Here is a 27,972-nt window from a genome sequence, read left to right as displayed (position 1 = left end):
TCCTGCACCTTCTGACCTGGTAGTGTGAGGCATGAATTCAGGGTGGAAAGAGCTAGTCCCGCTTTACAACTAGCAGTGACACCTTGCATGGCGACCCCCCCTCTGCTTGTGCTTACATTATTGCAGCTGTCTTCACAGTGGAGCCCTTATCTCTCATTTAGCAATCACCCAGCAGCACAGTAGTGTCGTTCCTGGGAGTCCCAGCCATGCACCAGGACACCAAAGCCTTAAATTCTGGTCAAACACAACAATCACCCTTGCACTGCTTCTCTTCTGCCTCTCTGATCACTCTAAAGACAGTCCACTGCTGATTGAAATTACCTAACAGTGTGAAGGAAGAGAGAAGCTGCAGTGAGAGGGGAAAAGAGCCTCCTCACAAATGAGCAACAAGGAAGAGACCCTGCAGACTTGGAGAGAGAGGCATGGACAAGGGAGAGATCCAGGCAGAGACACCAGGGCAGTAACTGCAAGCAATGGAGAGAGATAGAGGCAAAACAAGGTGTGAGGGGGAAGTAAAGATAAGGTGACAGAAAATACGAAGGGGAGAAAGGAAGGGAGAAAGTGCACGTGTGGTGTCCCCAAGTTTGGGCACAGCAGCAGAGTTTGCTGCTTGTTGTCTCATGAGCCCGGCGCTCTGGGAAGGACAGTATCTGTTTAGATTTGTGTCTAAATTTAAACGCTGATTGCCTTGCCTCCCCCTCCTCTCTCCTCCCTCCCTTCCTCTCACCCACCCGCCCTTCTTCCTTGTTCGTAGTGCAGGGCCACTCACTGGGCTCTGTCAGTTCTCAAGCTGAGCAGCAGCTTGGATATTATATACCCTCCACAGCGGCGCGATTTTGCTCTGACTCGGCTGAAGTTTTCCCACAGATAAGAGGGAAAGGGGTGGGGAAGAAAGATTTCCCTGAGGACACCTCTCTTTTGCGGGACATGGAGGTAAAGAAAACTTTTATTTCCACTAGCTTGTGACTGGCTCCTCGATCTGCATTAGCTCCACCTTGCAAAGCAATTTCTCACTAAAGGCAGCTCAGAATATCTCTTCGCTGAGGTTTAGATAAATGTCTCTCCCTTGCAGTGCACCTCAGAGTATTTTGCGGGTTTTAGTTTTAGTTCAGGTTTGGAAAGTAGGGGGATGGTGTGGGGAGAAATTACATCTGTGAAAGGGGAATGAGGAAGGACTGCTATTGACTTTTTAGTCTTTGAGGTGGGAGAGTTACAGTTTAAAGGGTATCCTTTTGAAAGGAGGTTTTAAAAATCCAGTGGAAATGGGGTCATATGAGAAGTGAACAAACCATAGGGGATGAGCAGGCTCTTTAGGGCTGATTCCTACCCAGCCCATGCAGCAGCAGAAGGTGATTTGGACCCTGAGCGGTGTGTCCCCGTGTTCCACATGGACGGGGCGGTATCACTTTCGGTATCAATAGAGTATTTCAGTAAAATCATTTCAAACTGAGAACCGCTGCTTTGGAGAGGTGAATGAGTAGTACACCCCCAGAGGGTTTCCTCTGCCTTTTTCTCCATGCTGTGTCCCCCGTTCTCCAGGAGAGCTGGAGCTCTGTCTCTGGGTGGGCACGCAGCTCATGGACAGGCGCCAGGTTTCCCTGGCATTTCAGTCCAAGCTGCCTCCTGTGTAGCATCCTGAAGGCAGTTCACCTCCGCTTGCCTCTTTTCCCATTCACACAGGATGGGAAGGATGGTGCTTGCTTTGCTCCTGTCAGACTGGATTCACGAGCTTTTCAAGCAGTTTTTGAAGCGGCAAAGGAAAAAAAAAATATTTATTTTTAGGAGGGGCACGGAGATAAAAAGGCGATTACAACATTGTCAAAACCTCAAATGACGAAAGAGGACTTTTGGTATTTCAAGCTAAACACACATCTTACTAAGCACATTAGATTATCCTCCCAGAGAAGCCTTTTTCTGCATCAGTGCAGCCCCAGCAGCAGGGAACATGCCATAAAGCCAGGGAACAGTGTGCTTGAGGCACCACTGTGATTTTTCTTTGAAGCTTTCCAGCGCATAGCTCAGTTCTGATAACGCTCAGGTGCTAACATCGCAGTCCCTGTTATCTGTGCTGTCCTGCCTCACAGGTGAGGGCTAAAGATCAGGCATGTTTGTTACAAGAAATGTCCTCAACAAACTATCTACACAGATTTTGGTGTGGAGAAGGACCAAGTGGTGATCAAACCAACTCAGCACAGACTACATGTGGCATGACAAATGTAGAGGCTACTAGGTTTGACAGAGACTGGATCAGAAAGTGTTAATGCTTGTTTTTTTTCGTTTTGGCTATATAGAAGCCAGTGGTGTCTCAGAGGGGAAGGGGAGTAGAGCTCTTAATTTGTTATAACTGCTGTGCACAGTAAGCCACATACGGAGCAAAGACCAACTTAGGGCTGACGCTGATATTTATTGTGTTGAGTACACTCTCCCACACCCCCTTTCCTCTCCACACACTCCTCAAGTGTCTTCTTCAGAGGTGTTTCAGAGTAGAAAGGGACAGACCCACCATTTCCTTTTGGGAGACATATGTGACACATCTGGAAGACTTCTCTGAAGTCTCTAACATAAGAGTGTCCTCCTCTTGATCCTGTCACTTTGCCTCTATTTCCTACTCTTTCCCCATGTTACCTTGTTTTCTGGTCATCTGTAGATTCTTATTTTTAAAACATCTTAACTCCCAAGACATTTTTAAGTGGTGTACCTGGTCTTCTCTTCCTGCCTCAACCCTCCAAAAAGGTGGTTAATGTCCCAAAGGTAAGAAGATATTAGACCAAAATAGAGCCAAGATCAAGAACTGAGTTTCCCACCTGCCAATTCTCCGTTTCTTCCTGAGAGCTTTTCGCAGGCAGTGTGAGCAGGACCCAGGACTCGCTACACTCTTCTGCTTTAAAACAGATGCACTGGTCCTGTGCAGCAGGAGTGAGAGTTCTGTCATTTCCCTGTTTGCTTCATCAGTGGCAGGCAGAGCTGCTCTGTGCTTCCCTGCTGGCATAACTGGCAAGCTCTTTGCTCTAGCGGGACACATGAGGATTAGGGATTAGCGTTAGGGAAAAAAGGGCAGCGGGCTGACCTAGCCAGCTGATTTCCATCACGTCTCTGGCAGGAAGACCCTATTTTTGAAAAACCCACAGAAGCAAGATAGTTGGGATCGCTTTCTCAGAGAGGGTAGCGTGGTTTTGCTGCTCCTTAGGGCCAGAACCTACAGTCTTAGACATTCTGCTATCAGGAACGTGATAGCAGAAGTTGAAAGCATTGAACGCATTGAAGCATTGAAAGCAGTAACTGCAACCATTTAAGATCCCAAAGAGGAAGAAAGTGGCAACAAAACCCCATTCTTGCAGTTGATGTAATTTTGTGAGTCTGCTGATCTTCATGGGTTGTTTGGGTTTTTTTTGTGAAGACCCAGCTTCTTGATGCAAGATAGATTTGAGAATCAGTTTTCTTCCCAGTGTTATGACTGATGAAAGGAACTTGAAGTCATAAAGTTCTGTCTGTTCACAAGAGGAGTCTGTATAAAAAGTGTGTAAAGCTGGCACTGATGAGAGCTAAGCCACTTGTAAAAAGGCAGCCAGCAAACATTCTTTGCCCTTACAGTACCAAAAGGATCAGAAATGATTGTGTTGATTTGTTAGTTTACATCTTCAGATTTGGCCCAATCTGTCTAATTCCCATAGCTGCACCAAACCTTGCTGCAGATGTTGTGAGTTAAAGCATGCACTGAAAGTGCCTGTTGCTTTCTGAAGCTCATATCCAACAGCGGTCATGGCATTCCTCTTCCCAGCCTCTCTGTAGGAGCTTAGGAGCATGGAGACATTTGAACTTTACTCACACAGCCAAGGGAAGTGAGCCAAGACTGGGCTTTGGTGGCTCCCCATGGTGTGATGGGTTCCCTAAGCTGCAAAGGTGCAACAACCAGGTTTACTTTGGGAAGGCTTCCATCCTCTCTGTGCCTGCCAACAGATTCTATTTGTTTCTGTGACATCTCCATTCCATGTCTCTTTTCTGCAACTAGTTCCTGCTAGATCTTCATTTTGCCAGTTGCTGCATCAGCTCAGGCGAGGGAAAGCTTTTCCAGGGCTGAGCGCAGTTCTCTGCTCACTTCACCACTTCTCCTCTGGATAACCTACTGCACATGGCTCCAAGCCCTGCCCTCTCCCTACACCGCAATGTTCTCATGTGGGGCATCTGGGGAGTGATGGGGCCTCTGCTCCTTTCAGTAAAACCCCCTCTTGTGTCAGGTGAGGGTGCCACAAAGGCCCTGGGTCCTGCCCCACTCCTCTGGTGAGCAGCAGAGTCCTCTGTTCCCTGTCTCAGTAGGAGGCTGCAGAAACCTCCTGGGGTTTCTGCAGATCCCTTCCCTCAACAGGCAAGGTCAGAAGCCATTTCTCCCGTTGTTCTGTGGTCAGGCAGACATCACAACTGAGCACATTTCCAGGTCTAGGATCTGCATTGCTGCATCCTTCCAGGAGCCAAGGGGAATGGTGCCCTCACCCAACCTACAGGGCATCATTCTTTCAGCATAGGCACTTACCCTGTCCCTAGGAAAACTGCACTAAGGATATGTGACCTGTCACCCAAGAGGACTGAAGTGGAGGGGAGGAAGGAAAGGGTACTTGGTACTGTGGAGACCAGGAGGCTGAAATCTGTAACCATCATGGTCCTCAGAGCAGCAGGACAGTAAGCCACAGAGGTGAGCTGGGCTGAGTGAGGTCTCTGCCCACCCTTGCAGCTGCAGAGCCAAGATTAAGTACAGGCGTTACGCCAGGGTTAGCCCTGCCAGGAAACAATTTCCCTTTCTCAGGAAGTTCTGCTGCTTGGCTTTCATTCCAAAAGTTAAAACATTCCTTGTCCACTCTTTTTTCTTTTTGCTTAACAGAACATTTTAACCTCAAATACACTTGTTTTCAGGGTTTCCTCTCAAACTCATCAAAATGACACATTTGTGCAGAGTGTCTGTGTAGATAAGGGGACGAGTATTTAAATATAGTAGGAGAGGTACCATATGACCCCATTTTACTCCTCAGGTTTAGGACCTACCTGACAGTAATAGCATGTCTGCAGCAGAGGATCCTGGAAGGGATCAGGTTTGCCAAATTCCACATCCCAGTGACTGGATGAGGCCTCCCTCTTGAAGGACAGAAAGGAACAAAACCAGACCCCATGTGCTGTGCTGTGACCCTTTCTTGTACCTAGTGCAGACCCAGAGTAGGTGGTTTGCAGAATTAAAGCTTCTCCTGTGTCACTGGAGAGGGATTAATCTTCTGAACTTCTCCTCTCCCTCACTCCCCATTTTAACTTTTGGTCATCTGAGTATCCCAGGCCGTGGTGATAGCATTTTGGAAAGCCTTCTTTTCTGTCGTCCAGTCTAACTGGCAGGGAGTGTTACTGTTGAGCAGCATATTATGCATACCTTCTCATACATTCCCAGGATCTGCTTATCTGAAGAACAGGGGGAAACATCAGCATTGCTTTACGGATAGGTGCTGCTAGGAAACTGCTGGGGTTTTGTCATGGAAGTGACCAAGCCCATACAAATTTTTGGTGGTTTTCCTTTCTGTTTCCATGTGGTTGGTTAACAGTTGTAGAGAGGTGGATGCTCCTTTTCCTAAAACACCAAATCTAAACCCTGAATTTGGGATCTGTACCCAGCAGAAAGAGAACCTGTTTGGAGGACCTGTCTATTTTACTGGTGAAGCCTTCTTGCTGCCTGTAGGTGCTGTGATACTACAGAGACACAACTTGTCTTGATGACTTAGACAATTATACACCTTTAGCAGTTTGCAACATGGCATACATAAGGATGAATTTGGTCTAGAGGCAGGAGATGTGCTGTGTAAGGAGAAGTTGTTACTGCACAGTTGTGTCACACCGAGTTATTGTCAGAGGCATGGGACTCTACTCTTATGGAGTCTCACACAGGCACAGATTTAAGTCTCACTTCATCCAAGCCACAATGTATCCAGCTATGAGTCTTATGCTAGAAACACTTTTACATTAACATCAAGGCTGAGGCATATCTTTATGATATCTTATCACTGGTATATGGGTCCTGCTAATGCACTGACAAGGGTGAAGCTTATCTGCCCCATTAGTGCCAAATGAAGCTTTCACTTGTTAGAAAGAAAAAAAAGACATCAGGTCAAATTCTAGGCAGATATGAGCACATCACTTGCTGAAGGTGCTTCTAGAAGTCTTCTCCAAGCATAGACCCAGACTGCACTTGCCAGATTGACAACTGGTATAGATGCATGTCCTGTTTCTTTTGTTCTTCAGCATCAAGTTTTAAAAGAGCCCCAAACCCACACAGCAGGCAGCAAGGCACTAAGCTGACTCTTGCATACAAGTGTCCTTATGCAAATAAACCTGTTTACCCTTTGTAACAAGATACACAGTTTTTGTCAGTGTGGATGACTAGCGGCCAATCTGCAAAGGATATTGATTTACCACTGCCAGCTTCAACAAAGCCACTGTTCATCTCAGGCTTCTCAACTGCATATTCTCAGCATGATTGGACCACAGCTCAGATAGTGTTTTTGTACAAGCTGGTAGCTATGGCGTGAAGTGGTACTTCACAAAATATAATACCTTTCTCTCATGCTCCATCACTGAACCAAGTTACATGCTGTTTCTTAAGGGAAGACGTTTATTGCTTACGTAGACCACAGCATTAACATGTGCAGTTCGGGAGCCTGAGTATCTAAAGGATGGAGACCAATGACACAAAAATGCAAAGGAGAGGGAAAGCTGACTCAGAAGAATGGAGTTAAACAAGCCAGTGTGGCTTTGCAGTGACACAGAGGACAGTAGTCTAAAACTTTTAACACCAAGGAAACAGAATTAGTTAGTGCATTGGAAAAGCACTATGCCTGGGAATAATGGGATCAAGTTAAAGGGAAGATGCATATCTCACTGCATAGCAGGAAGGATTTCTAGCAGTGAGGTCTGGCAGGGTTTGGAATAGCGTAGTGGAAACCACATATAATGGAAATCTCTTTCCCATGAGAGGTTCAAAAATAGGCTGGACAGAGCATGAGGAAGATAATGGCAGGAGCAATCATCTATTGCATTCAAGCATTAGTATTGGTAGGGCCACCAGAGGGGCAAGACCATACGTTTTCTGCTGTTCTTCCATGTGCGGGGCTGCTTGCAGAAGCTAGTGGCTATTCAACATCAGGCCCCAAAAGCATTTATGATTCCTTCCTGCTACGATATGTTGTTCAAGCCCTTCAGACTTTTGCCTCTGGGATGCTTAGGTCAAAATAAATTGGTATCATACCTGCAAGAGTCTTGGAACTGTTCTTTTATTGCCTGTGTGAAACACAAAACCAATTTTTTTTGTGTGTGTTCTTCCTGTTTTAAGAATGGATTTCTTTATCTTTTAAGACTTTGTACTGAAACAGCAATCATGGGTTATTCAAGTCAATCATCTTGAAATATCTTTCTGTTGAGTGCCATGTTCCTCTGATGTAAGTCCAGATGAAACAGGTCCTATTTTCATATACACACACTTGAGCTTGTGTGCCAGGTTTCCTAGGAGTTTCACCCCTTGGGCCCTGCAGCAAGCATGTGTTTAACTTGTGAAATGTGCGCAGTATAATTTGGCTTCCCACTTAGTCTTTACAAAGTGCACAGAGTTGTCAATGCTGTCCCTCAATGAAAATCCACTGTTTGCATTCCCAGTTTCAAGGTATTCATTCCCAGTTAGAGGCAGAAGGGCTGTCCATGTGGCATGTACGGGCACTGGTTCTCTAGGCAGCATGTGTCTGTAAAGAGGACAGAGTGGAAGGAAAGGGATGGATTGCTGACTACACTGCAGCATGAGGTGACAGGAGACATGAAGGTAACACGTTAGACAGGTCACCCATACAAAAAAGAAACAGTCTTAACACATTCTCTTTCATCAATGCAAAGTTGACTTTTCCTCTCATATCAGGACTTCGATCTCATGTAATACCAGGTCCTGCTCTATACAGGTCAAGGAGCCTTTGCCTGCAGCCACCCAGGGATTTTTTCTCAGCCCCTCTCCTCCTTCTCCTTTGCACTAAGCACAGGACTCACGTTCTTTGACTCTGCCCTTTAGCCCCAGTCTCCTGCCCTTGGCACTTGTATCTCACGCTACTCCAGTTCTGACCAAAGGCACCTGGTGTGGGTGACTCACCAGTGGTGGTCTCCATGCCAAGCCCTGCAGAGCTTTGCTCAGGAATAGGATGCTCAAGTTCCAGTCTCACAGGGTCCATCCCCTGCAGCGGCTTCACACTCTGATCCAGCAAACCAAAGCCTGCATCATCTACAGCAGCTCTTCAGTGCCCCTTTGTAGCGGGCACCAGTTTAGTCTGTAGATTCTCAACGATGAAAGCTGGAAGCCTTTTTGTTTTGTAGCCTGTGGGAAAGAAAAGCTGCCAAGTAATGAAACCTTCATACTTTATTTCTTCTGTCTCTGCTCTGCAACTCAAAAATTGCTGGATCATTCGTTTGTAAGCTGAATATAATTCTTCTTCTCAACACCTTTCATTTTAAGGTGTATGAATTCAGTGACATTCTGAACAGAACCTCTTAGGGCTGATTTGCTCACTGAGCAAGTGAGGTGCAGGCACTGAGCCTGTGCTTCCTGGACACCCGGTTCCGGTGGCCCGGCTTTGATCTGGAGAAACTGTGCCTGAGGTTGGAAGAACTTAGTCCCCCTTCTTGCCACAGAAAGAACTTGTAAACACGTTTCAGTCAGCCATCAGGAAAAAGAAATAGAGCATTAAAGTAGGTAGGGTGTTCCAAAGCTCTTACAAACATTGGGTTTCTCCTTTACAGGGTTGTTGGGAGAATTTCATAAGCAGGTTTGCTCAGAAACAGAGATAATTATCTTTCTTGGATCACAGAAAAAAAACCCCATGTCAAAGGCCATGCAGCTCAGGAATTGCTTGTGTGCATTTTCCTTAGGGTACGTAGAAGAGCCATTTACCTATGGAAACCACTCAATTTCTAATGCATCGTTAAAGGCGACCCAGACTGGGCTGAAAATTCAGATAGGCATTTGCAAATATAACAGCAAATTACAGTTTTTACAGATCCGTTTGCCCAGCATAGGCCCTGGTTTTCCAAGGTCTCACAAACTGGAGGCTTCAGATGGAGCCAAAGGGAGGGCAGCTGCTGAGAAAGCAGCTTTGCAGACCGGGATCCTTAGTGCCATGGGGGCCGCTGTGCCTTCCAGTGTCCAGCTAAAAAGATCTCTGTGGATATAGCTTTGCGTTCACACCTCAAGCTGGCTGCTAGCTGAGTGTTTACTATCGCTTTCCTTCACTCCGTATCTGTGTTACCTTTTTAGACTAAATTCCTGGCTCAGATAAACATGAACCGCCTTCTCCAACCTGCTGGTATCCAGCGTAGACCTAATTTAATAGCAATGTGTTACAAAGATAGCACAGGCCTGACGAGTCCTGGAAGTTGCAGCAGTTCGGAGCTCTGTGAAGGCTCATTTACCCTTCTGATTTTCTATTCCCAACATGATAAATTAAGAGAAGTTGAATCCCTGTGCTCCTACAACTAGACTGGCTCTAGTGTTGAGCTTAAATGGAGAGGTATCACAACCTACTTACAGCATTTATCAGAAGTGTTTTAAATTGTCCCTGCTTCTCGCATTCTCGGTGTCCCTTCTTTGGCAGATCCGTGACTTCAGTTTCTAATTTGACCTTCTGAATAGCTTCAGATTAGATAATTAACACATACTGCATATGCACCTGCTGAAAGCTAATCCTCTTCAACCACCCTGTCAGTCCAAGAGTGGTCCCTTCCTCCTGAAGCATCTTGTGTTTGAGCCTCCTCCTGCTGAAGTTCATCTTACTTCCGACCTCTGCTAAAAACAGGGCTCCTTCCCTCACCCCACATGAGGCAAGCAAGGAAGAAGCTACACTGAACAGCAGTTGCAAGGGGATTCATCAGGCTGCAACCTTTCCTGCTACAGGGGCTATTTCATTCGCTCAACCCGTCTCCTTCAGAGCAGCTACCCAAGTGGCTCCATGCCTGCAGGTGAGAGCAGGGTGCAGCCTCGCAGCATGTCTACAGCTAAAGGGCTTTGCAAATCACTTAAAGCAACGCTAGGATTCAGATGGTTTAAAATAATGATCTCCTGCAGGGCACATTTTAGCCAACAGAAAGCTGCTTATCTCAGAGGTCTGTATCAGATGATAACCACGGTTCATGCATTTTATTCCCCAACCGAAAGAATCCACACATGTGCCCAGCCTTCCTGGCCATCTCTCTCCCCTGTGCTCACATGAGCTCAGGTGCACTTGCCCCACAGACTGCACTATTTCCCCTCTCCGTGCGGGCAGCCTGGGATGTTTGGTCAGTTGCTCCTCCATTAGCTCACCTCTCATCCTTCTAGAGCAGCAAGAGCTGCCCAGAACAAGGCCTGGAAGTACACACAGAGAGGCACTGATTAATCTGGGGAAACTTGACAGGCTGTGTATAGTTCCCAGACCATTAAGAAAAACAGATGTCTGAGAGGAAAATATCAGGAAGCTGAGAAGGATCCTGGGGAAAACCCTGGCCAGGAACAGAGCTCTGGACAAGCAGCTGGTGCAAACAGCGCACTAGGAAAGCAGCTACGTCTTATGGTGGCCCCACTGCTCTTCTCCAGAACTACCATCTCACCCCTCCACCCATGGAGGCAATTGCTAGTAGTGTGAGTATCTCAAGGACAAATCCCAGATACTGGTTGTATCAGCTGTGCAATACGCTCCAGCCCAGCTAGACCGCCATCCTGGTAACAGCTGCAGACAGCTGTAGATTAGGACATCAGCATCATTCTACCAAGGTACACATCAGCCCTTGGCTCCGAAGGAGCTATTCCACATCTGGTGTGTCTGTGGATTCCTAAGACAACAAAACCTCACCAACTTACCTATTCAATGGATAATTTCTGAGAAATAACCCCTTTCTTTCCCCCACATGCCTGTCATGTCAATTATCTGTAATTTAGATATCTGCAGTAGGTCATGTCTGGTTGTATCAACCAAGTTTTCATACAGCATTTGTTGCTAGAGGGCTCCCATCAGATGGAGAGAAGGGCTGTAGATCCTGACTGACACACCAGAAAAGCCAGACGTCTTCCTGAACTAAGTTGGAAGCTGTGTAGGTGTTCATCTAGTTTAATTTTGGAGAAATGAAGGGTGGTGCTGCTTGAAAGAGAGCGGGGATCTTCAGTTATTTAGTAAAGTGGTGCATTGGCTCTCAGATGACGCTGAAATCCTGCTGCCAAGTTAATGCCCACTGGCCTCCTTCGTTGTGATCTTTGAGAGAAGAGCCAAGGGCTGCATTTGACAGGACATTTCAGAGTAAGGAACCTTGTTTTCAGCATCCCAAGCCAAATTTTCATAATCTCAAGTAATAGGAATGCTCAGGAAATCTGCTGCAGGATTCTGGCTCACCAGCAGCACTCATGTTTTAGAGGCACAAAGTATTTCCCCAAAAACACATAGAGGTATTGTAAACTTGATGGAAAAAGACTGCAGATGTGTCACTGGTGTTCACTTGGAGCAAGGAAAGAGCTCTGCAAGATCGGCATTGTTCTTTTAAGGCCAAATGCTCATTAGAATGAGCACAAAAGAAAAAAAGTTGGGGTTTTTTTTTAAACTGTTCCAGATAAATACAGCCAGTAGTTTTCAAAATGGACATGTTAACTCTAAAGACATAGCAGGACACTGAGTTCCCAGGACTTCATAAAGGGAGGAGATGCATTAATCTAGTCTTCTAGTGTAGTCAAACTTAGTAATTGCAGAGAATTTTTTAAGCTAGTCACATCTTTGTATCTCAGTGGTTAAAGTTACTGATGGCTCAGCTCCAGTTTGCAGCGTACCGGTACCACTGGGTAGTAGTTGGATGGTTTGAAATACTTTGCCACCTACAGGAAGCTCAGCTTTTGAATCCTTCTGTAGTTCTCTTTTTTTCTTGAAGCTGTAGCGTCTTAGCCTTCTCTAAAAAGACACATCTTGCCCTCATCACAGCAAAGTCCTGAATGGAGACACTAGTGCACCCCAGCGTCTCAGAAGGGAGAACCCCGTGTGGTATGTTTTGGCTTAAAAACCAGCACGGATAAGGTTTTGAAGTTGCGCTGTTTCAGGCAGCAGGAAAACCCCTCTTGCAAGGACCTGCTCCAGAGAAAGGCCATGCTGCTCGTGTGGGCACAGCCTCTGTGCCTTCATTGTTTCTCCACTTGTGTGGCTGGGTGTGATCCCATCAGGCCAGATATCAACCTTATCCACAATCTTTTTCCTGTTGCCTGCAATTATTTCCATGTTGGCTGCTTGGCCTGTGAGCAAGCAGCTGTGTTGGGCTGGTAATGAGTCAATTACTCATGCATGGCCCTTTTACAGGAAAGGCCAAGGCCATTTCTCCTTGAATTGGTTGGACTCCTTAATGAGCTTTATGTGTTTTCCTTGCTCTCTCAGCCTCTCTGCCTTGTGTGTAGGCAACTGGGCTCGATTTTTGCCTCTCCACCTAGCCCTTCTACTCTTTCCCCTTCACTGTTTGCAAGGAAATGTTATGTATCTTAAAAAATCTAGTAATATTGATTATCATGATCTCTTTTTATTGTATGTCACACATCTTCCTCCCCCTGTCGCCTCAGGTCTCACTGGTATTAGCAGCCTTTTATTTCACCTCTCTACCTCTCATCCCAGCTTCCTACCTTCTCACTGCAACAGGAGTCACCTCATCCTTCGAGTACCTTTTGGGCCTTCCCTCTTGAATATTCAGTTTTCTGGCACTAAATCTCATTTCAGTTGTTCTGTTGTTACTGCTTTCAACATCTTTGAACTTCTCCTTCCTCTCATATTGTTGATTTAGTCTAGGTCTAGGGAAACTATAGTCTGACTCTGCTTAGCCTATGCAGGTTACTGAGACACAGGCAATTGTTAGGGTAGAAGCCTGTAACTGCAGGCAGAAGGGTAAGCTCAACAAACAGGGCGCACGTGGCTGAGATGTGAAATCTGTTGTCTCACTAGCAAAGCGTCTTTAAGACACCCTTATAATCATGCTGGAAAATATCAAAGTTTTAAAAATCTTCAGACACCAGACTGAAATTCCATTAAAAAGATAGTTCACTGGGAGGGAATCAGTCCTTCGTGCGTGCTGGACTTTTTGTTAGGGCTTGCTTCGGATGAGTTTCGTGGCAACAGGTCGTCTCAGTTAATACATGCCCGAAGTACCCTCTACCACACAAAATCCAGATAGCTACTACTTCTCACACAGGTGCAATGCAGATACCTGGTGTTGGTGAATGTTCACACAGAGCTGTGGCAGGGCTGATGAATCCCTTGGTGTGAGCATAGCACTAAAAGAACGCATCCAGTGTGATGCCACCATGAGAAGTCGTGACTGTGTGGCCCAGATCCTTTACTACAGGTTTCCTTGGGCTGCTCTGCATCGCAGTGTAGCTATCCTCAGACACTTGTGCTGTGGAGAACCAGTGTGCCACAGAGGACCAAGTGTCAAGGTGGAGCTTGTGAAACCCTGGACCAAAATTCTGTCCTGGATTTTGAGCAGCTGAGGGCAAGTTACTGTGTCCTAGATCAACTACAGGACTAACGCAGAACTGAAACACTGCAATCCACATCTTCAGCCTGGAAACAGCCCTTGCAACCATTGCCTGACTCTGCTGATTCTTCACTTCACTAGGCACCTGCCTGCTTGACACTAAAAGTCAACCAGTGCCATGCTGCTTCTGCACAAGCCTGGGATAGTCCCAGCTGACCTGTCCATGGGTGGACTGCTGCCCAGACCAAGCTGGCATTAGAAACTAGGCATTTCCCTGTTACGTTCCCCTTGCACCACATCCTCATCTCTCCTCTCCACTCCTCTCCCCAGGAGAATACTCTGAGCACAATAAAGACAAGCAAATAGGATCAGGCATCTTACGGGAAAGGAAACGGTGACATCCGTGTGTTTGTTGCTGGAGGTTTCTGCAATCACCTCAGTCGAGGACTTCCGAAACACTATACATCCGCATAAAATAATTGATTTACATTTGAAATGATCTGCCACCTCCTTCCCTGAGCAGCAGGTTGTGGCTGAACAGCCAGATGCCTTGCTGCACAGCGCACAGCAGAGCCAAGAGCTGCTCACGGCTCCATAGGGTAGGGCTGAGGTTACATACGTGCTGCCCTGCCGAGGCACGCTGCCCAGCAGAGCCAGGTGCTGCAGCTCCCTGCCTCTTTTGGTAATGATGGCGCTCGATCAAACCATTCTTGGCAGCCTTTGACAGGCACGATAAGCCACTTGCTCAGGAAGCAAATGGTTTGGGCCCCGTTCTGTTTGCAGGGGGTGTGGGCTTCGAACCCTTTGGTCTGTCTAGCAAGAGGTGATTTTTAAACTGGTGCTTAGGGCACGGCCTGTTAAAGCCGTGCCAACATGCAGCAAGGGTTTCAGGGTTCCCTGGGGCAGAGGGGAACTCAGGCACCTGCCTGGTGATCTGAGTGCTCTCCTGGCAGATAAAACCCTGACTTACCCCTGGGCCAATTCTGTGGGGTACACAGCAGTAGTTACATATGCATGAAAGCCCATACATTGCCCTCTCAGCAGAGGCTCCTGACCATGAAGGTTTGAGGTGATGCTGCTGTAATGAATTGGCCTGTGAGGTGCTGGGAACGCACAGGCACTAGGCAATTGCCAACTGTTGTTGTTACTAAAAGGGAGACTCAGGATCTGACATGTACTTTTCTCAGTGATATTTGCTGGGTTTGCTACCTCATCAGACAGTGCTTAGCAAGTACAGGCTGGGCTCTTCTGAGAGCTACAAACCATGGCACAAGGAGGAGAAAAACCTGCCATAAATCCAGCCTCCAAAGTTTTCAACACCAGCCAAAGACTAGTGCGAGGTGGCTGGCATACCCTTTCTATATAAGGGCCTTTCCAGCCTGGACTGCTGGTGTTAGGACATCTTACTAACAAATTCCACAGAGGCTAACAGGAGACTGCTTTCTCCACTTGAGGCCCAGCAGCAGCAGTCCCACCTCATCGAGTTAAACTGAGACTTCATGCAGCTACTCTGCTGAGAAGGGATGCTTTTGGGAAGGTGTGGAGAAAGGTGGCATTGGCACTGACTGTCATGAAAAGCAATACTACGTAACACTAGCATCGCACCCGCTTTGCTAGCAGAAATGCGCCAACAGCAAAGGGAGGGACATCTCCGAGGGGAGGTTAAAATAACAATTACCTCATTCAATTTCATTGTAGTCATTCTCTGAAACAGAAAGTAGGTAGTGTATTCACCACTTCTAATTTCCTGATGTCTGCAGATGTTTCCTATAATTCTATCGTGAAGGACACAGCTCCTCGCCTGCATGTCTGCTGCTCTCTGCTGCCTGGCGCTGAGTGAGGCAGCCACGGCATCACTGGTGGCAGTGGAGACACTTGCAATGCTCTTGAACCACACCATCTAACTCCAGCCACCATCCAGTCATCCCTGTTGCCCAGCACCATTAGGATGGGTTTTTACTTGTGATAACCATTTGCTTTGATGTTCAGGAGCTCTAGGCAGTCCTGAGGTTACCTGGAGGGAAGTACCAGAGAAGGACCCTGAGCAAGCTTCTGATCCAAACAGGCAGCAACATTTCCTTGAGAAAAGCTTTGCTCCAACCACTGTGCCAACTATCCAGGCCCTTTTACATATAGACATGGGTAGCTTGAACTACTGAAAGAAGGAAAACCAGCCAGAGTTTCCCCTCTACTTTCAGCAAGCAAGGCAGGGAGTACATGAACCATTTATTTACAGTACAGTGGACAAGTGCCCCTTCCTTTGAAAAGCATCTGTCCCCTTACTAGTTTCTGGCTACATGGTATCTCCCACCTCCACCAATTCCCAAATTTTCTTTAAATTTGGCAGGTCTGAGTCTGTAGTTTTGAAATTACTGCAGTGTATTTGCTGTCTTCTGGATGAAAGCTGCTCATCGCTGCTGAGCTGGAATATCCTCACCTTACCCTTTGGGCAGTGCTTGACCCTGAGTGCCAAGAGGGCAGCGGTTCACGAGGGAACTCTCAGAAGGAGAAAATCAAGACCAGACCACTGCAAGCCTTGAGAAAAATCTTTCCCTAAAGCAAACTCTTTCCAAGTACAGAGAAATGTTTCATATTTTTACATACTTCATGTAAAGTAGGCTTTTCCTGTCCTTTCTCCTAAAAACAAACAAACATGCAACCCTCCTTTCATGTCCGCATTCTTCATACTATTTTGCCCAGTGTTACAGTCAGAGCTCCTTTCTCTTCATCCCCCTCATAGCTATGCAATAGCCTTGCAGTTGAGTTCAGACACACACTCATCCTCTGTTCATTCATCTGTATAGGGATAAGTGTTGACCTGGGTACCACTCTGAGGAGGGATGTTGCACTTCTCAGAGTTGTTCTTGTGGCTAACTTATTCACAGACTTCAGGAGACATGCCAGCAGTGATTACACTCAGGCAAGAAGCTTGCTCTCCAGCAAAAACATTAGAAAGAGTTTAAGAGGAGACCTGACATCTCTGTTCCTACAACATGCATTTGGTACTTCTAGTCAAATCTTTGTTAGGGCTGCTGTGAGAGCTCCTGTTTTCATTAAGACTAGAACTGAAGAAAGCTCCTAGAGATGGCTGGGCTCTAACAGCACTGACTGCCTTGAAGGTAGCGTGTTTCATCAGGAGTCCTTACCTCCTCCTGCCTGTCTTCAAAACTTTCCTCGTCTGAAGGAAACTAGCTACATAGAGACACGTACAGACGAGATGTGTGCCTGGGTTAGAGGAATCTTAAGCTCATCTTTGGGACCCAGGAGCTCAGACTGGTCCCAAACCTAACCTGAAGTCCCATTGTTTTCACAGAGTGTTTAGAAATCTGGAGCCCAAACTCCCGCATTCACAGTATATTCCCACAGGCTGCAGGTTGCTTTCCCTGGAGCTGCAAGGTCGAAGATTGAATCTGTTGCATGTGACATCAGCCACATGTGGGGGCCACTCTGCACTGCCTGAGGCCTGACCTTAACATAGAAAAAGCTTTATCTTGGAAAGGCAATGGTTCTGCACAGTTGTGCATGCTCTCATGTGAGACAGACCGAGGCTTAACACTAATTCCTTTTGTTGCAAGTCAAACTAGAAACCTGTTTGCATGACCTTTACAATGCCAGTCCTGGCAAAAAACAGCCAAGAATTTTGCAGCGTGTGCTGGGATCATCATGATGCACCTCAACATACCCATATACTCTTTCACAGACAGATTGTATGTCCTGATTTCAGCCCCGGAATTCTCTTTGAATCTTTCAAATAGAAATCTTACTTTCTCTGCTCAGCTTTCTGTTGTGTTTCACTCCTATGTCCTGGCATTGGGGGACCCATGGCAGTTTGAGGCTGGTTATTCCTCTTTGCCCAGCCATCTGATGACATCTTGGAGGAAAAGGATGGGGACTCTGCACGCTGCCATTCCTAAAGATCACAAAACTCTCACCTGTGATGAGAAATGGAGCAGACAGAGAGAAGTAGAAAAATATTGTTTCTTTTCTAGCATTTAGGATACACCTGAAAGATCTGCAAGGTATCCTGGGCTTGTCCTCTCCTGGCAAGTAACTGTGATACACAAAGTTGGCAGAGCTAACCCCACCAGAGGAAGGTGCACAAGTGGCTCACACAGTCAGTTTTGCTCTGGTGGAGCACAGCACAGTAATTATCACTTCTGCTCTATAGCAAGTGGTAGGAAATGCAGGTAGGAGTCTTGGCTTTGCATCCCAGAGTGTTGTGGGCTATGCTGACACAATGATGGACAGGACCGGCTATAAGGTATCACAGGACCACAGCTGCTGCCACTTCTAGCTGGGGCTTCTGCCAATAATTAAAATTTACCACAACCAGACAAGGAGCAGCTTCATTGCCAGATAAGATGCCAAGTGAAAAAATAAACCACATAAACCCCTCCTGAAACAGAGTTAGAAGTCCTCCAGTGAGAATGATTTGTGAGGGTAAGAAGGGTAAAGAGAGAGCGATGAGAAGAAGGATGCTTCGCTGGGACAGACAGGGGTCAGTGTGGCTGAAAGAAAAGGTTTGTTTGCTCAGGGCTTACACCTTGGGATGTGTTGCTTCTTGAGCTAGGGGACCAGCGTGCTGCTGAACTCCAGTGGGAACAAGCGTTGTGAGATTACCTTCTAGGGAATTAAACAAATGGGCCAAGGCCAGGGTTTTTTTGTGAGCCCACCCACTTCCTGGGCAGTCTGTGCTCAACCTGCACTGATGCTTTGGTGGGTCACGAGGAGAATGAGCAGGCTCAGATTGTGAGTGTCAGCCTCTCCTGGGTTTTGCTGCCCAGAGCCTCATGCTGGGATTCAGGTATTTTCCCACCCTCTTTGCCTTTCAGTTTGCTCCTTGGAGGGAGTTTGTTTTAAACCTACCCTGATAACTTACCTCTCCCTTCCCAGTCCAAACAATGTTCCCTTTTCAGTATGATCCTGATGCTATTGATGTACTCACATGGACACAGATAAACTAATCGGCTCAAGTTATGTTGTCTGGAAGGTGCAAACTGAGATTCATCTAAATGGCAGATGCAGAGAGATGGCTTTGAGTGAAACTAAAAACTACATATTAGAGAGAATTTTCTATTAGTAACTTGGGTCCAATCCTAATTAAAAACTATTCTTGAGCTGGTTTTTTAGTTCATTTAAAGAAGAGTTCCTTATGGGCTGCCCATCTAATATTATCTTGTTTTATGGCATGTCAGAGCCAAAATAACTGGTGCCTGCAAGAAGAGGTTGAAAATGAAAATTCAGTTACCTATTTCCTGCCTTTGGACAAGACAAAAAGAGTGGCAGATTTGCCCGGGTGAACCTAAACTTGTCCGTTCTGCTTTAAAGCTAAGACCCACACCCAGGGACCCCCTCCAGGTTTCTTTAGATTGTCTTCCTTGAATAATAAATGAACCTAGGGGTAGGAAAACATAGTTTGGTGGATTGGCCTCTTTGGACACTTGCCTTTAAAACAGGTACTAAAGATACTCCTAACTGAAAGATTTTATTACTTCAATACATGCAGACACATTCATATTGTCTTTTGCGTCACCACTGAATGTTATTGTGGCCTTTAAAAAGGTAAGGCTGGTCTGACATGCGGGTGTGCTTGGCTGGTAATGAGATGCATTCGTGATGCATTCTCCAGAGCCTAAGTTCATGTCCTCTGAAGACAGACCAGAACTATACCATAGATCACACATCATGGGAATATTCAGTGGCCTTTTGCCTCCATCTGGCCTCAGTGGTTGAATAAAAAAGATGGGGCAGGGAGAAGGGATTAGCTCTTGCTTATGGGGATGGTTACCTCAAATCCGTGGGGCAGTATGGGAGGAGCCAGTCATCACTTCTCCCTTGCTTGGTCTGCGAGCGAGTCAGACATCTCCAGTTCATCAAACCCCATCTCTGCAGGGGACACTTTTCAGGAGAGAGGCTGCAGCACCTCACCGCAGGGGTAGGAGACATTCACCCCACTCCTGCCCCTGGGAGGCCCTGACAGGAGGCACATTCCCTGCTACAGCTTAATGCTTCATTCCCAAAATGCTGCTTTCTGTGTCAGAAACAGGTACTTGAGAAGTTTGAGACTGGCTCTTTTCAGCCACACTGATTGCTGAAAAACAGACACCTCTATCAGATTAGTGCTGTTCTGCTCCCCACGTGAGCTGAGAGAGCTACTCCAGTGCATGTGGTATAAGCTTTCCCATGCAGACAAGGCTTATGACTGTCTGGCTCCTCAAATCCTGCAGTTACTTTACTGAAAAATGAGAAAGGTAGGTGGTGTGTCTGGGAAGGCTTTGTGCATGTCCTTGCCTTCAGAGGGCTGAGCAAGGCAGGGAAGAGGGGGGAAGTGTTCAAGGCCAGGCTGGATGGGGCTCTGGTCTAGCGGAAGGTGTCCCTGCCCATGGAAAGGGGTTGGAACTAGATGAGCTTTAAGGTCCATTCCAACTCAAACCATTCTATGATTCTACGACTGTAGTTTGACTCTAGTATGATTCTAGTTTCCTCCCTGCAGATGCATCCCTCATCCCTTCCTTAGCTGAGCAGGTCCTGCAGATATAGAGCTTTGCCTGTGCCATGCAGCAGGGAAAACCCCGCTCGCCGGCCACACATGTGGCTGCTGCTCTTTGAAGTGGGGCTTCTGGAGATCTCTGACCCAGTATTTGTGTGGCTTTTGTGGATGCGTAACAGAAACTTACTCCGATTCACTTGGCTGCCAGTATGGCAAGGTGCTCAGCTGTGTCTCAGGCAGGAGGCAACAGATTGCAGGGTGAAACACCAGTGCCACAGGCCAAAATGGCCTTTACCAGCAGGCATGCAAATATATGATTTTTCTGTTGTTATCAGCCCTCTGGACACATCAGGATGCAACTTCCTCAGGCTCTGGCTGGGGTGGTTAAAGGGAAGTCCTCCCCCTGCACTGCAGGCTGCTGCCGCCAAACCTGCATCCCCTCCTGCTATGGCAGTGCAAGTGCTTGTCAGGCTGCGCTGTGAACTCAATTGCTGAAATGATCCGGGTTAAAAATAACCTTGTAAAGACTTAAGGGATGTATTTTTAGCCCAGATCATTTCAGTGATCCAGTGTACAGCACAGCCCCACAAATTCACACTGGTGCAAGGGAGGGGGAAGGGGGAAAGGAAAGGTCAAGGGAGAATGAGTAGTTGGAAACATAAGCTGTCTTCCTGCCAAAACCAGGACCTTAGGAAGCCGCACCCCAAAAACACTGACCCTCTCTTGTTTTCATCTTGCATACTGACAGCCGCCTTCTCATAGTGTGGTGTTGAGAGCTGGGTGCTGAGGGTCACTGTTTCTGGATCCTGTTTCTGTAATCACGACACTAGCCCTGAACCGCTGATGCATCATCGTGTCTGGCTCTGACACACTGTATTTGTCATTATTTTTGCCATATTTGCTTTTGCTGGGGTAGATTTTATGTGCAGCAATGAAAAACCCCTGTGAGAGTCACAGCGGAGCTTTGCAGAGCTTGTGCGAGCACAGGGTATGGGAAAGCGGCCGGCACGATGGCCTGGTGTGACAATGGCTTCAGGGAATCATTCCTTTGAAGCTCTTTAGAAGCAAGGGAGAGATGCGGAGCTGAGGGAGCGGCCTCAAAATCACATCTAGATGCAGAAGCATGAGAATGGGTGTGTAAAGTGCACAGGGCCAGTACCCAATTGTGTAACCATCACTGATTTCATAGCTGCTGAATACTCCAGCCTTGCAAGGTGCTGTGGAGGGCTTGCATCTCAGATTAAACGTGCTCCATCTGGCCAAAATATCCTACCTTCAAAAGCAGACAAGTCAGAGGACTCATCGGGGAGGGAAGGAGAGAAGGGCAGTACAAATCTCTGCTGTTATTCAGCTGGTATTTAAGTGCTGCTTAAGCCAAAACACTCCACTGTTTGGCAGCTAATAAACCTTTGCTCTTTTCACCAGTCAAACCAGGTGCACAAATCCTTCACTGTCTGCTTCTGAATCCCGCTGGTACCCTTTCAGACTAGTATTTCCAGTAGCGTGTTATGGACAGTGACAAAACTGCGGGTAGGTCATGACCAAAACTGCTAGCTGAAGGCTGTTGGGGCCAGTTCTGCACCAGTATCAGCAGGTCGTTCCAGTTCACCTCCAAAGCCACCTCTGGCTTTCCAGTTTCCTACAGGAGTATAAATTCTCTGCAATTCTGATTTCATAAAAAACTCACAGTAGTGACTCTCCCCACCTGTAGCTCAAATCATGATCTTTAAGAAAAGCTCTTTGTGAGTACCCAAGGGGTATGCACAGAGAAACTCTTCAGTCTCTTGACCTTTTTTCTGTAGCCTCTAATATGCACTTTCTCTCACCTGGTGCCCACAGTGGGTCCATGGGCTCTAGCAGGAGAAATGGCAAATGTCACTGAGCCAGGTAATGACATAGTTGTGCTGAGGGATCCCTGCCACATCAGGCACCCTTTCTAGCCCTCACATCCTCTGGCACATTAAATCGCCAGGTTGGGACTGTGCTACCAGAGCTGACTGTGCCACAGCATCCAGGCATCTCCACTCAGTACCTTGAGTACTGAGCATCTCCACTCCCAGCTGCCTTGAAAAGATACAGCAGAGATGATGTGGGACATTTCTATGGGGACCTAGTGGTGTTTCCACCAGGGAAGAGAAGCAGGGATCTGTGCTAAAAAGAGTGCCCCCCCCTTTAGGCTCCTGAATCTGCAGAATCAGGAATTGGTGTCAGTTTTGCTCTCACGAGAGAGGCAAGGACTCCGAAGCCTAAGGAAGGAGAGGCTTTGGTGTGAAGCTTGAATTGCCATGCTTGTACCTAACCCACAAATAAACCCAGGATTTTCCTCTTCAGTGCTGTCAAAGGGGCCACGTTCAGTTTTAAGAGCAGACGAAGAAACGTGGGGTTGAAAACCATTTTCAAATTTACTCAATTTTATAAACTTATTTGGAAGAGGAAAATGAAACCCCTTACAGAGAACTTGCTAATTGCACTTCCTCTTTTGCAGGCAGTGCCATGCTTACACTGATGGTACAATTCAGTTCCTGTTTTAAGTCTCTGTCTGACGCTTCTGAGAATGCGCAGTGCTTAGACACTTATTTTTATGGAACAGTAAAAGACCTCAGCGTGGCAGTCACCAAATTACTGATGGAGTAAATCTTTCACCCTAGCTTACTGGTTTTAGCCCATGCACACTTCTCTTAGGAAAAGGAAAAGAATCAGCAGTTGGCTGCAAAGAGCACAGAATTCACATCTGAGTAATTTCACCTTTTTTTGACAAAAAAAGAGCAGAGCTCCTTATCATCGTCACTTGGAGAAGTGGTGGGTTATGTCACCAAGATGGAAAACATGACCAGGAATGGGAGAGGTTGCGTTACTATTGTGCCGCAGGAGAGACCCAGCACTAAGCTCTGGGATGAGAGGAGCAGCCGTGTGGATGAGGCTGAGGGCTGTTGGTACCTGCTCTGGGGTAAGAGTGAGAAAGCAAGGCTTCCCACCTCCCTCCCAGCGGGAGGCAGGCTGCCATCCAGCTCCTGGAAGCCAGGGGGATGGTGTTCTCCTTGCAACGCAAGGAAGGGAACATTTTGCATCCGAGTGTCCCGGTACAACGCTTTCCCTTGACTGGAAGACACAGAACCTGGGACACCCGCTGGGGCAAAACCCCCAAACAACAGAAGCTGTAGGAAAAGCTGGATTCAGGACAGACGTGTAATTGCCAGAAGGGATCCAAGAAAGGACTTTTCCCGTTGCAAAACGCGTGGTGTAATCGGAGAGCCTGCAGCTGGCAGTTTGAGGAGGACACAGCCCGTGGGCTACTTGTGCTAATCTTAGAATGGCATGTTCACTGCTTCCTGCGCCCGGCCAGCGAGCTTCGCGCCGGCGAGAGCCACGCTGCTACCAGCAAAACAAGAAACGCATGGAATCAGTCCAGCCCCACAGCTTTGATCAGCTCCAAAGAAAGGGAGCTGTGTTTTCAGACTGTAACTCAAAAGAGAAAACGCAACCACCCCAAAACAAGAGGTCAGATAGGCCAAGAGGAAGTGCAATGTCTTTTCTGGGTAAAGGCAAAGGGCTATGATAGGGCTGGAGAAAAAGAGACTATAAGGGAGGAAACCCTTCCACCACAGACACTGAGCACCTGCAGCTCCTCAGCCTCAACTGAGTCCTCTGTTCAGGTTGTGCCATGCCCAGTGTCCTAGGAGCTGGTATGCTGAGCCAAGCCTTCCAATCCATCCTCCCTTCCCCAGGGTCATTGTTTCCTTTGCTTTCCAGCCTGCCCTCCCTTCATGGCAGGGAAACAGCCTACAGCTGGGAACTGCTCTCCCTCCCCATTTATCCAGCCATCACTTTTCATGTGCAGCAGTTTGCCCTGCTGCCCTGCTTACCTCCCTGCTTCTTTCATTCCCCTTATCTGACACTTCCCCTGCCTGTAGTTACTCTAATGAAGGCTGAAAAGATGAGGGGGAAGGTGCTAGAAGTTCCCTCAGAGGAGACAGTTGATGTGGCTTTTGTGGCTGGATGCAAGAAAGCTGGGCCGAGGCGTAGGGGAAGTTTACCGGGGGAAATGTAGTCAGGATCCTGGAAACAGGGAATGGCAGACACCTACTGGGGCTTGCGCGCCTGGGAGAAAGAAGGCAGCTTTTATCAGGACCATTTTTTCACCTCTCTGAGAAAGGGAAAGGCCCTTTTCCACAGTGCAAACAGGCCGTAGCCATGCTGCTCTCTACCAGGTTTTTCAGACTAGAGAATGCTCCAAGCTACAGATGATCCTTAATGTAACCTTCGTGATTTGCTTTTAATCTAGAAACTAGGAGTCTAAAGAAATTCCTTCTCTAGAATGATTTCAAGTTTCCACAACTATTTCTCCAGCCCCTGTAGTGCGGTGACCCGAAGGATATGGTCCATACATGGGCCGGATTGGTGTTTCACCTCCAGCTATGCTGAAGGAGTGGTGGTGTTAATGAGACAGCAGGTCCGTCCCAGGCAGAGCAGTATAAAGGCGGAAGGAAGGGCTCTGCTGCAGTCTTTGGAGAAACAAATGTATTCCTTTAGCAGCAGACTTTGGGAAACTTTCTGACTGAGAAGCAGAAGAGTGTTGAGGTGGAGGGGTGGGAAGCGTGGTGCTGGTCATGCATTCATAGTGGTGGTAAAGGAAGTGGAGGTATGAGCTTTCTTGCTGATAGTTTGTCATTTTGAGGTCTCCACCTCTAACAAAACAAGGACTGTTGGTTGGTTCGGTTTTCCCTGGGATCAGATACTAGAGATGAAGAACAAAGTTTTCCTTTCATCAGCTTTGATTTCAAGGCTTTCTTCTCGTATTGCTTGATACACACATAGCTAAGAAAACAAGGCAAATGTGGGATGACAACAGGGCTGTGTGCTGTGGGAAGAGTTGCACCATCCAGTCTCCAACAAACCCCCTGCTTCTCAGCCTGTTGTCGACCCAGGGGAGGGGAAGCTTCTCTCAGCCCTGGTATTTCCTCCCCCCACGCACACCCGCCTGAGCGTTTCATTGCCAAAAAAGCAGAACAGCACAGGGACATCCCCAGGCAGATGCTGGCTTGCTGCGAGGACGTGGAATGGCTTCTCACAGCAGAACCACTGGGAAAGGAAGGGTGACGGTGGTGAGGGCAATAAAGAAAGGGATGGGAGGGCAGAGAAGGTGTATGGGAACGTCCTTTACTGACCTGCTTCATCTGCTCACTGCAAGGAAAAATGGGGAACAGACACTTGGCTTGAAATACTTAGTTTGCTTCCAGTGAAAATTACCGAGTGTAGGCTCTTCAGCTAAGGCTGGAAGATCCTGCAGGAATTACTGTTTTTCTGGGATATTTGAAAATGCTGCTATATCCTATCTTCGCAAACCTCTTGCTCTCAGACCGGATGATTGATGCCATATGTAAGAAACTCTGCTTTAATTCCCTGCTTACTCTTGAACTTTATAACACATACGCAGGCTTCTCTCTAGCCTGTTTGCTTTTCCCAGCCTTTGCTCATGACTTGATGTTCCTGATTTGTCAGAACAGGCCAGCAGAGACCAACTCAGAGGTGGACAAGTCATCATCACCTTCAGTGGCTCAGCTAGCAGGGAAATTCAAAGAGCAAGCAGCCAATACTACTGGAAAAGAGGTAAGGTGCTCTGCAGCCACCAGCAGGGAATTGAGTGGGAAACGAGGCATTTGCCTCTGCCTATAGAAGTTAGAGCATCAGTGATTGGAGCATGAATCCGCCTTGATTTTGAATCTTTGCGAAGGATTTGTCTCCTGGTGCAAGGCAAGCTATGACAGTGTCTTCCAGGCATTGCTGACTTGTGAGCAAGTATTTTGGTAGAGCCATACCTCAAGACAACTAGACACTGTCTGTATCTACCAGTAGCAGATATCAGTGCCCGTGCTATCTGGGCTGGCTTTTGTGGGCAAAGGGTGACAATGAATAATGAAATAGTTGACACTGAGCCATTGAAAAAGAAAGCAAACAACAGATTCTGCAGCGTAGAAGCCAGTGGCAGGTCACCAGCACCTTGTTCACAAGAGAAGAAGGTTTCGTCCAGGTAATTCCTTCTGTACAGGTGTGAGAAAGCAAGCTGTCTCTTTATTTGCCCTCATTACCTCTTCCCAATGACATTTCAGACTCTGCCTCTCTCTATCATGCTGAAACTCTATTTTATTGAAAGCGCGCTATGCCAAGCATTACCTCGCAAGCTGTCTTTCACCAGCTAAGCAAAACACCAGAATACCTCTCTTAGGAGGAAAGGAAAATCAGAGTATTTATGGATGGAGGTTGACATTTTAGGAGAGCCTCCTATATCATTATGCACTGTTTTAGAAGCATAAATGTTTGCTGGTGGCTCTCCTCAGTCAGCGAGTGCCTCTTTAAAAGCGCACTGCTTCCTTCTGCTGCTCAGCTCATTTCAGCATGTCCCAGGCTGGGCCTAAGGGGATCCTCCCTGGCTTTGGCTGGATGCAATAATGACCTCTGCCCTGCAGTGCTGGCGTGCCACCGTCTATCAGAGGGTAGCAGTCCCACAGCTGGGCCCCACGATGGGAAGAGCCAATCTCTTCCCAAGCACTTTTTTTCCCCTCTAGTCACCAGCACACCACTCCATCCATCCCATTACAGTAATTTCCTCTCTTTAAGGTATGGGATTTAACTGCACTAACTCCCTCACCCTTCAAAAGGCAGCAAGTTCCCAGGCCTCTCTTGTGTTATCTGCAGACTTCTGCTGCTCCCAAGCCAAGGCAGTGTGGAGGGGCCTCACAGTGGGGGGAAACTCATTTTCTCCAGAGACAGAGGAGGACAAAGTTTCCTGTCTTTTCTCTCCAAGCCATCTGTCACTTCCCCACTGGCTTTCTCAAGCTGGCTTCAGATTAATGGCTGAGTGGATGGTCTTTAACCCTTGCTTGACTCATGCCAGCAAAGGGAAACCTATCAACCAAGGAACCTCTGAGACATTCACTGTGGCACAGCACAGCATTTCATGGCTGCAAAATGAAGAGGTTTCAGTAAGACATGACATTATTGCTTTCTAGTGTGACATAATGATAAGGTCAGGGCTGCCCTCAGCCGCTTAGAGATGCAGCACTGCCATGCTGGGTGCAGCACCACCAGCAGTTAAGTGACATCAAGTCTACAGCTCCTCGAAGACAGCCAACTCCACAGAGGGCAAAGATGCCATAATTCAACTTTTCACATGCCCACCTGTTAGAAGGTAACAGAATTATTATATTGTGGATATTATCCAGGATCCACAATATTATCTGAGTATTTTGTCTGTTAACACATTAAAAGCGTGTTAACAGCTTGGCAGGAGACTACAAACCTGGCATAAAAATAGATAGAGCTTGGCTTCAAGACCAGAGCAATAGTTATGAAGGAGCAACTCCATAGGTGCTGTGCTATGCATCTCTTCCTTCCTAGTGAGCACTCTTGTACCTCTGAGAGCCCGAGGACATTCAGAATGAACTGGTGTCCCTGCCGTTAAGTTTTCTTGTTCCTTCTCCCTGGAGAATCTGTTCCTTAGCCAACCTAAAGGTTACAGCTGGACACTTGTCTCTGTGAGCTGCTCTTCTTCATTAGAAAGAAACTAATAGGGCTGTAGAGCATGTTAAAAAAGTCAGAATTCCCCTTTTTGCCCCTAAAATATATCAGATGCAAAATAGGAAAATCATGATCCAGGTAGGCAGCTTTCTTTAAAAGGAAGTCCTGGAAATAAGACAGGAAAGAGAACAATAACAAGCTGTTGCAGTGTGAGGGGGTCTCCAGCAGGATGCTTCGAAGATTAAGCTTCTGGGAAGGCTTCTCCACCCTCTACAGGTTAGAAGAGTGTCCTTTGCAGGAAGCTTGAAGTGCCGTGGTTCATGCTGTGGAAGGAGATAGAGACTACTTTTCCAGTACTAGGATTGGGCTCGAGATGCTACAAGCACACCTAGGATGCTGGCCACAGCCCACATGCTAATGTCTTGTGCTGCCTTTGGGTGATG

General features: G+C 47.2%; 1 protein-coding gene across 1 annotated transcript in view; it reads left to right on the top strand.

The window, feature by feature from the left end:
• The first annotated feature begins 735 nt into the window (after nucleotides 1-735).
• The window catches only part of RCSD1 (RCSD domain containing 1), a 35,172-nt gene continuing 7,935 nt past the window's right edge, over nucleotides 736-27,972 (top strand). Inside the window, exons 1-2 of the mRNA XM_030471814.1 lie at nucleotides 736-933; nucleotides 25,514-25,621. Of these exons, the coding sequence (XP_030327674.1) occupies nucleotides 928-933; nucleotides 25,514-25,621 (114 nt within the window). The 5' untranslated portion in view covers nucleotides 736-927. The remainder of the gene's footprint in view (nucleotides 934-25,513; nucleotides 25,622-27,972) is intronic.

This window comes from Strigops habroptila, chromosome 2, assembly GCF_004027225.2.
Source record: "Strigops habroptila isolate Jane chromosome 2, bStrHab1.2.pri, whole genome shotgun sequence".
NCBI classification, from domain to species: Eukaryota; Metazoa; Chordata; class Aves; order Psittaciformes; family Psittacidae; genus Strigops; species Strigops habroptila.
Note: the sequence above shows the minus strand (reverse complement) of the source record. Positions and strands in the feature narration are given on the sequence as shown.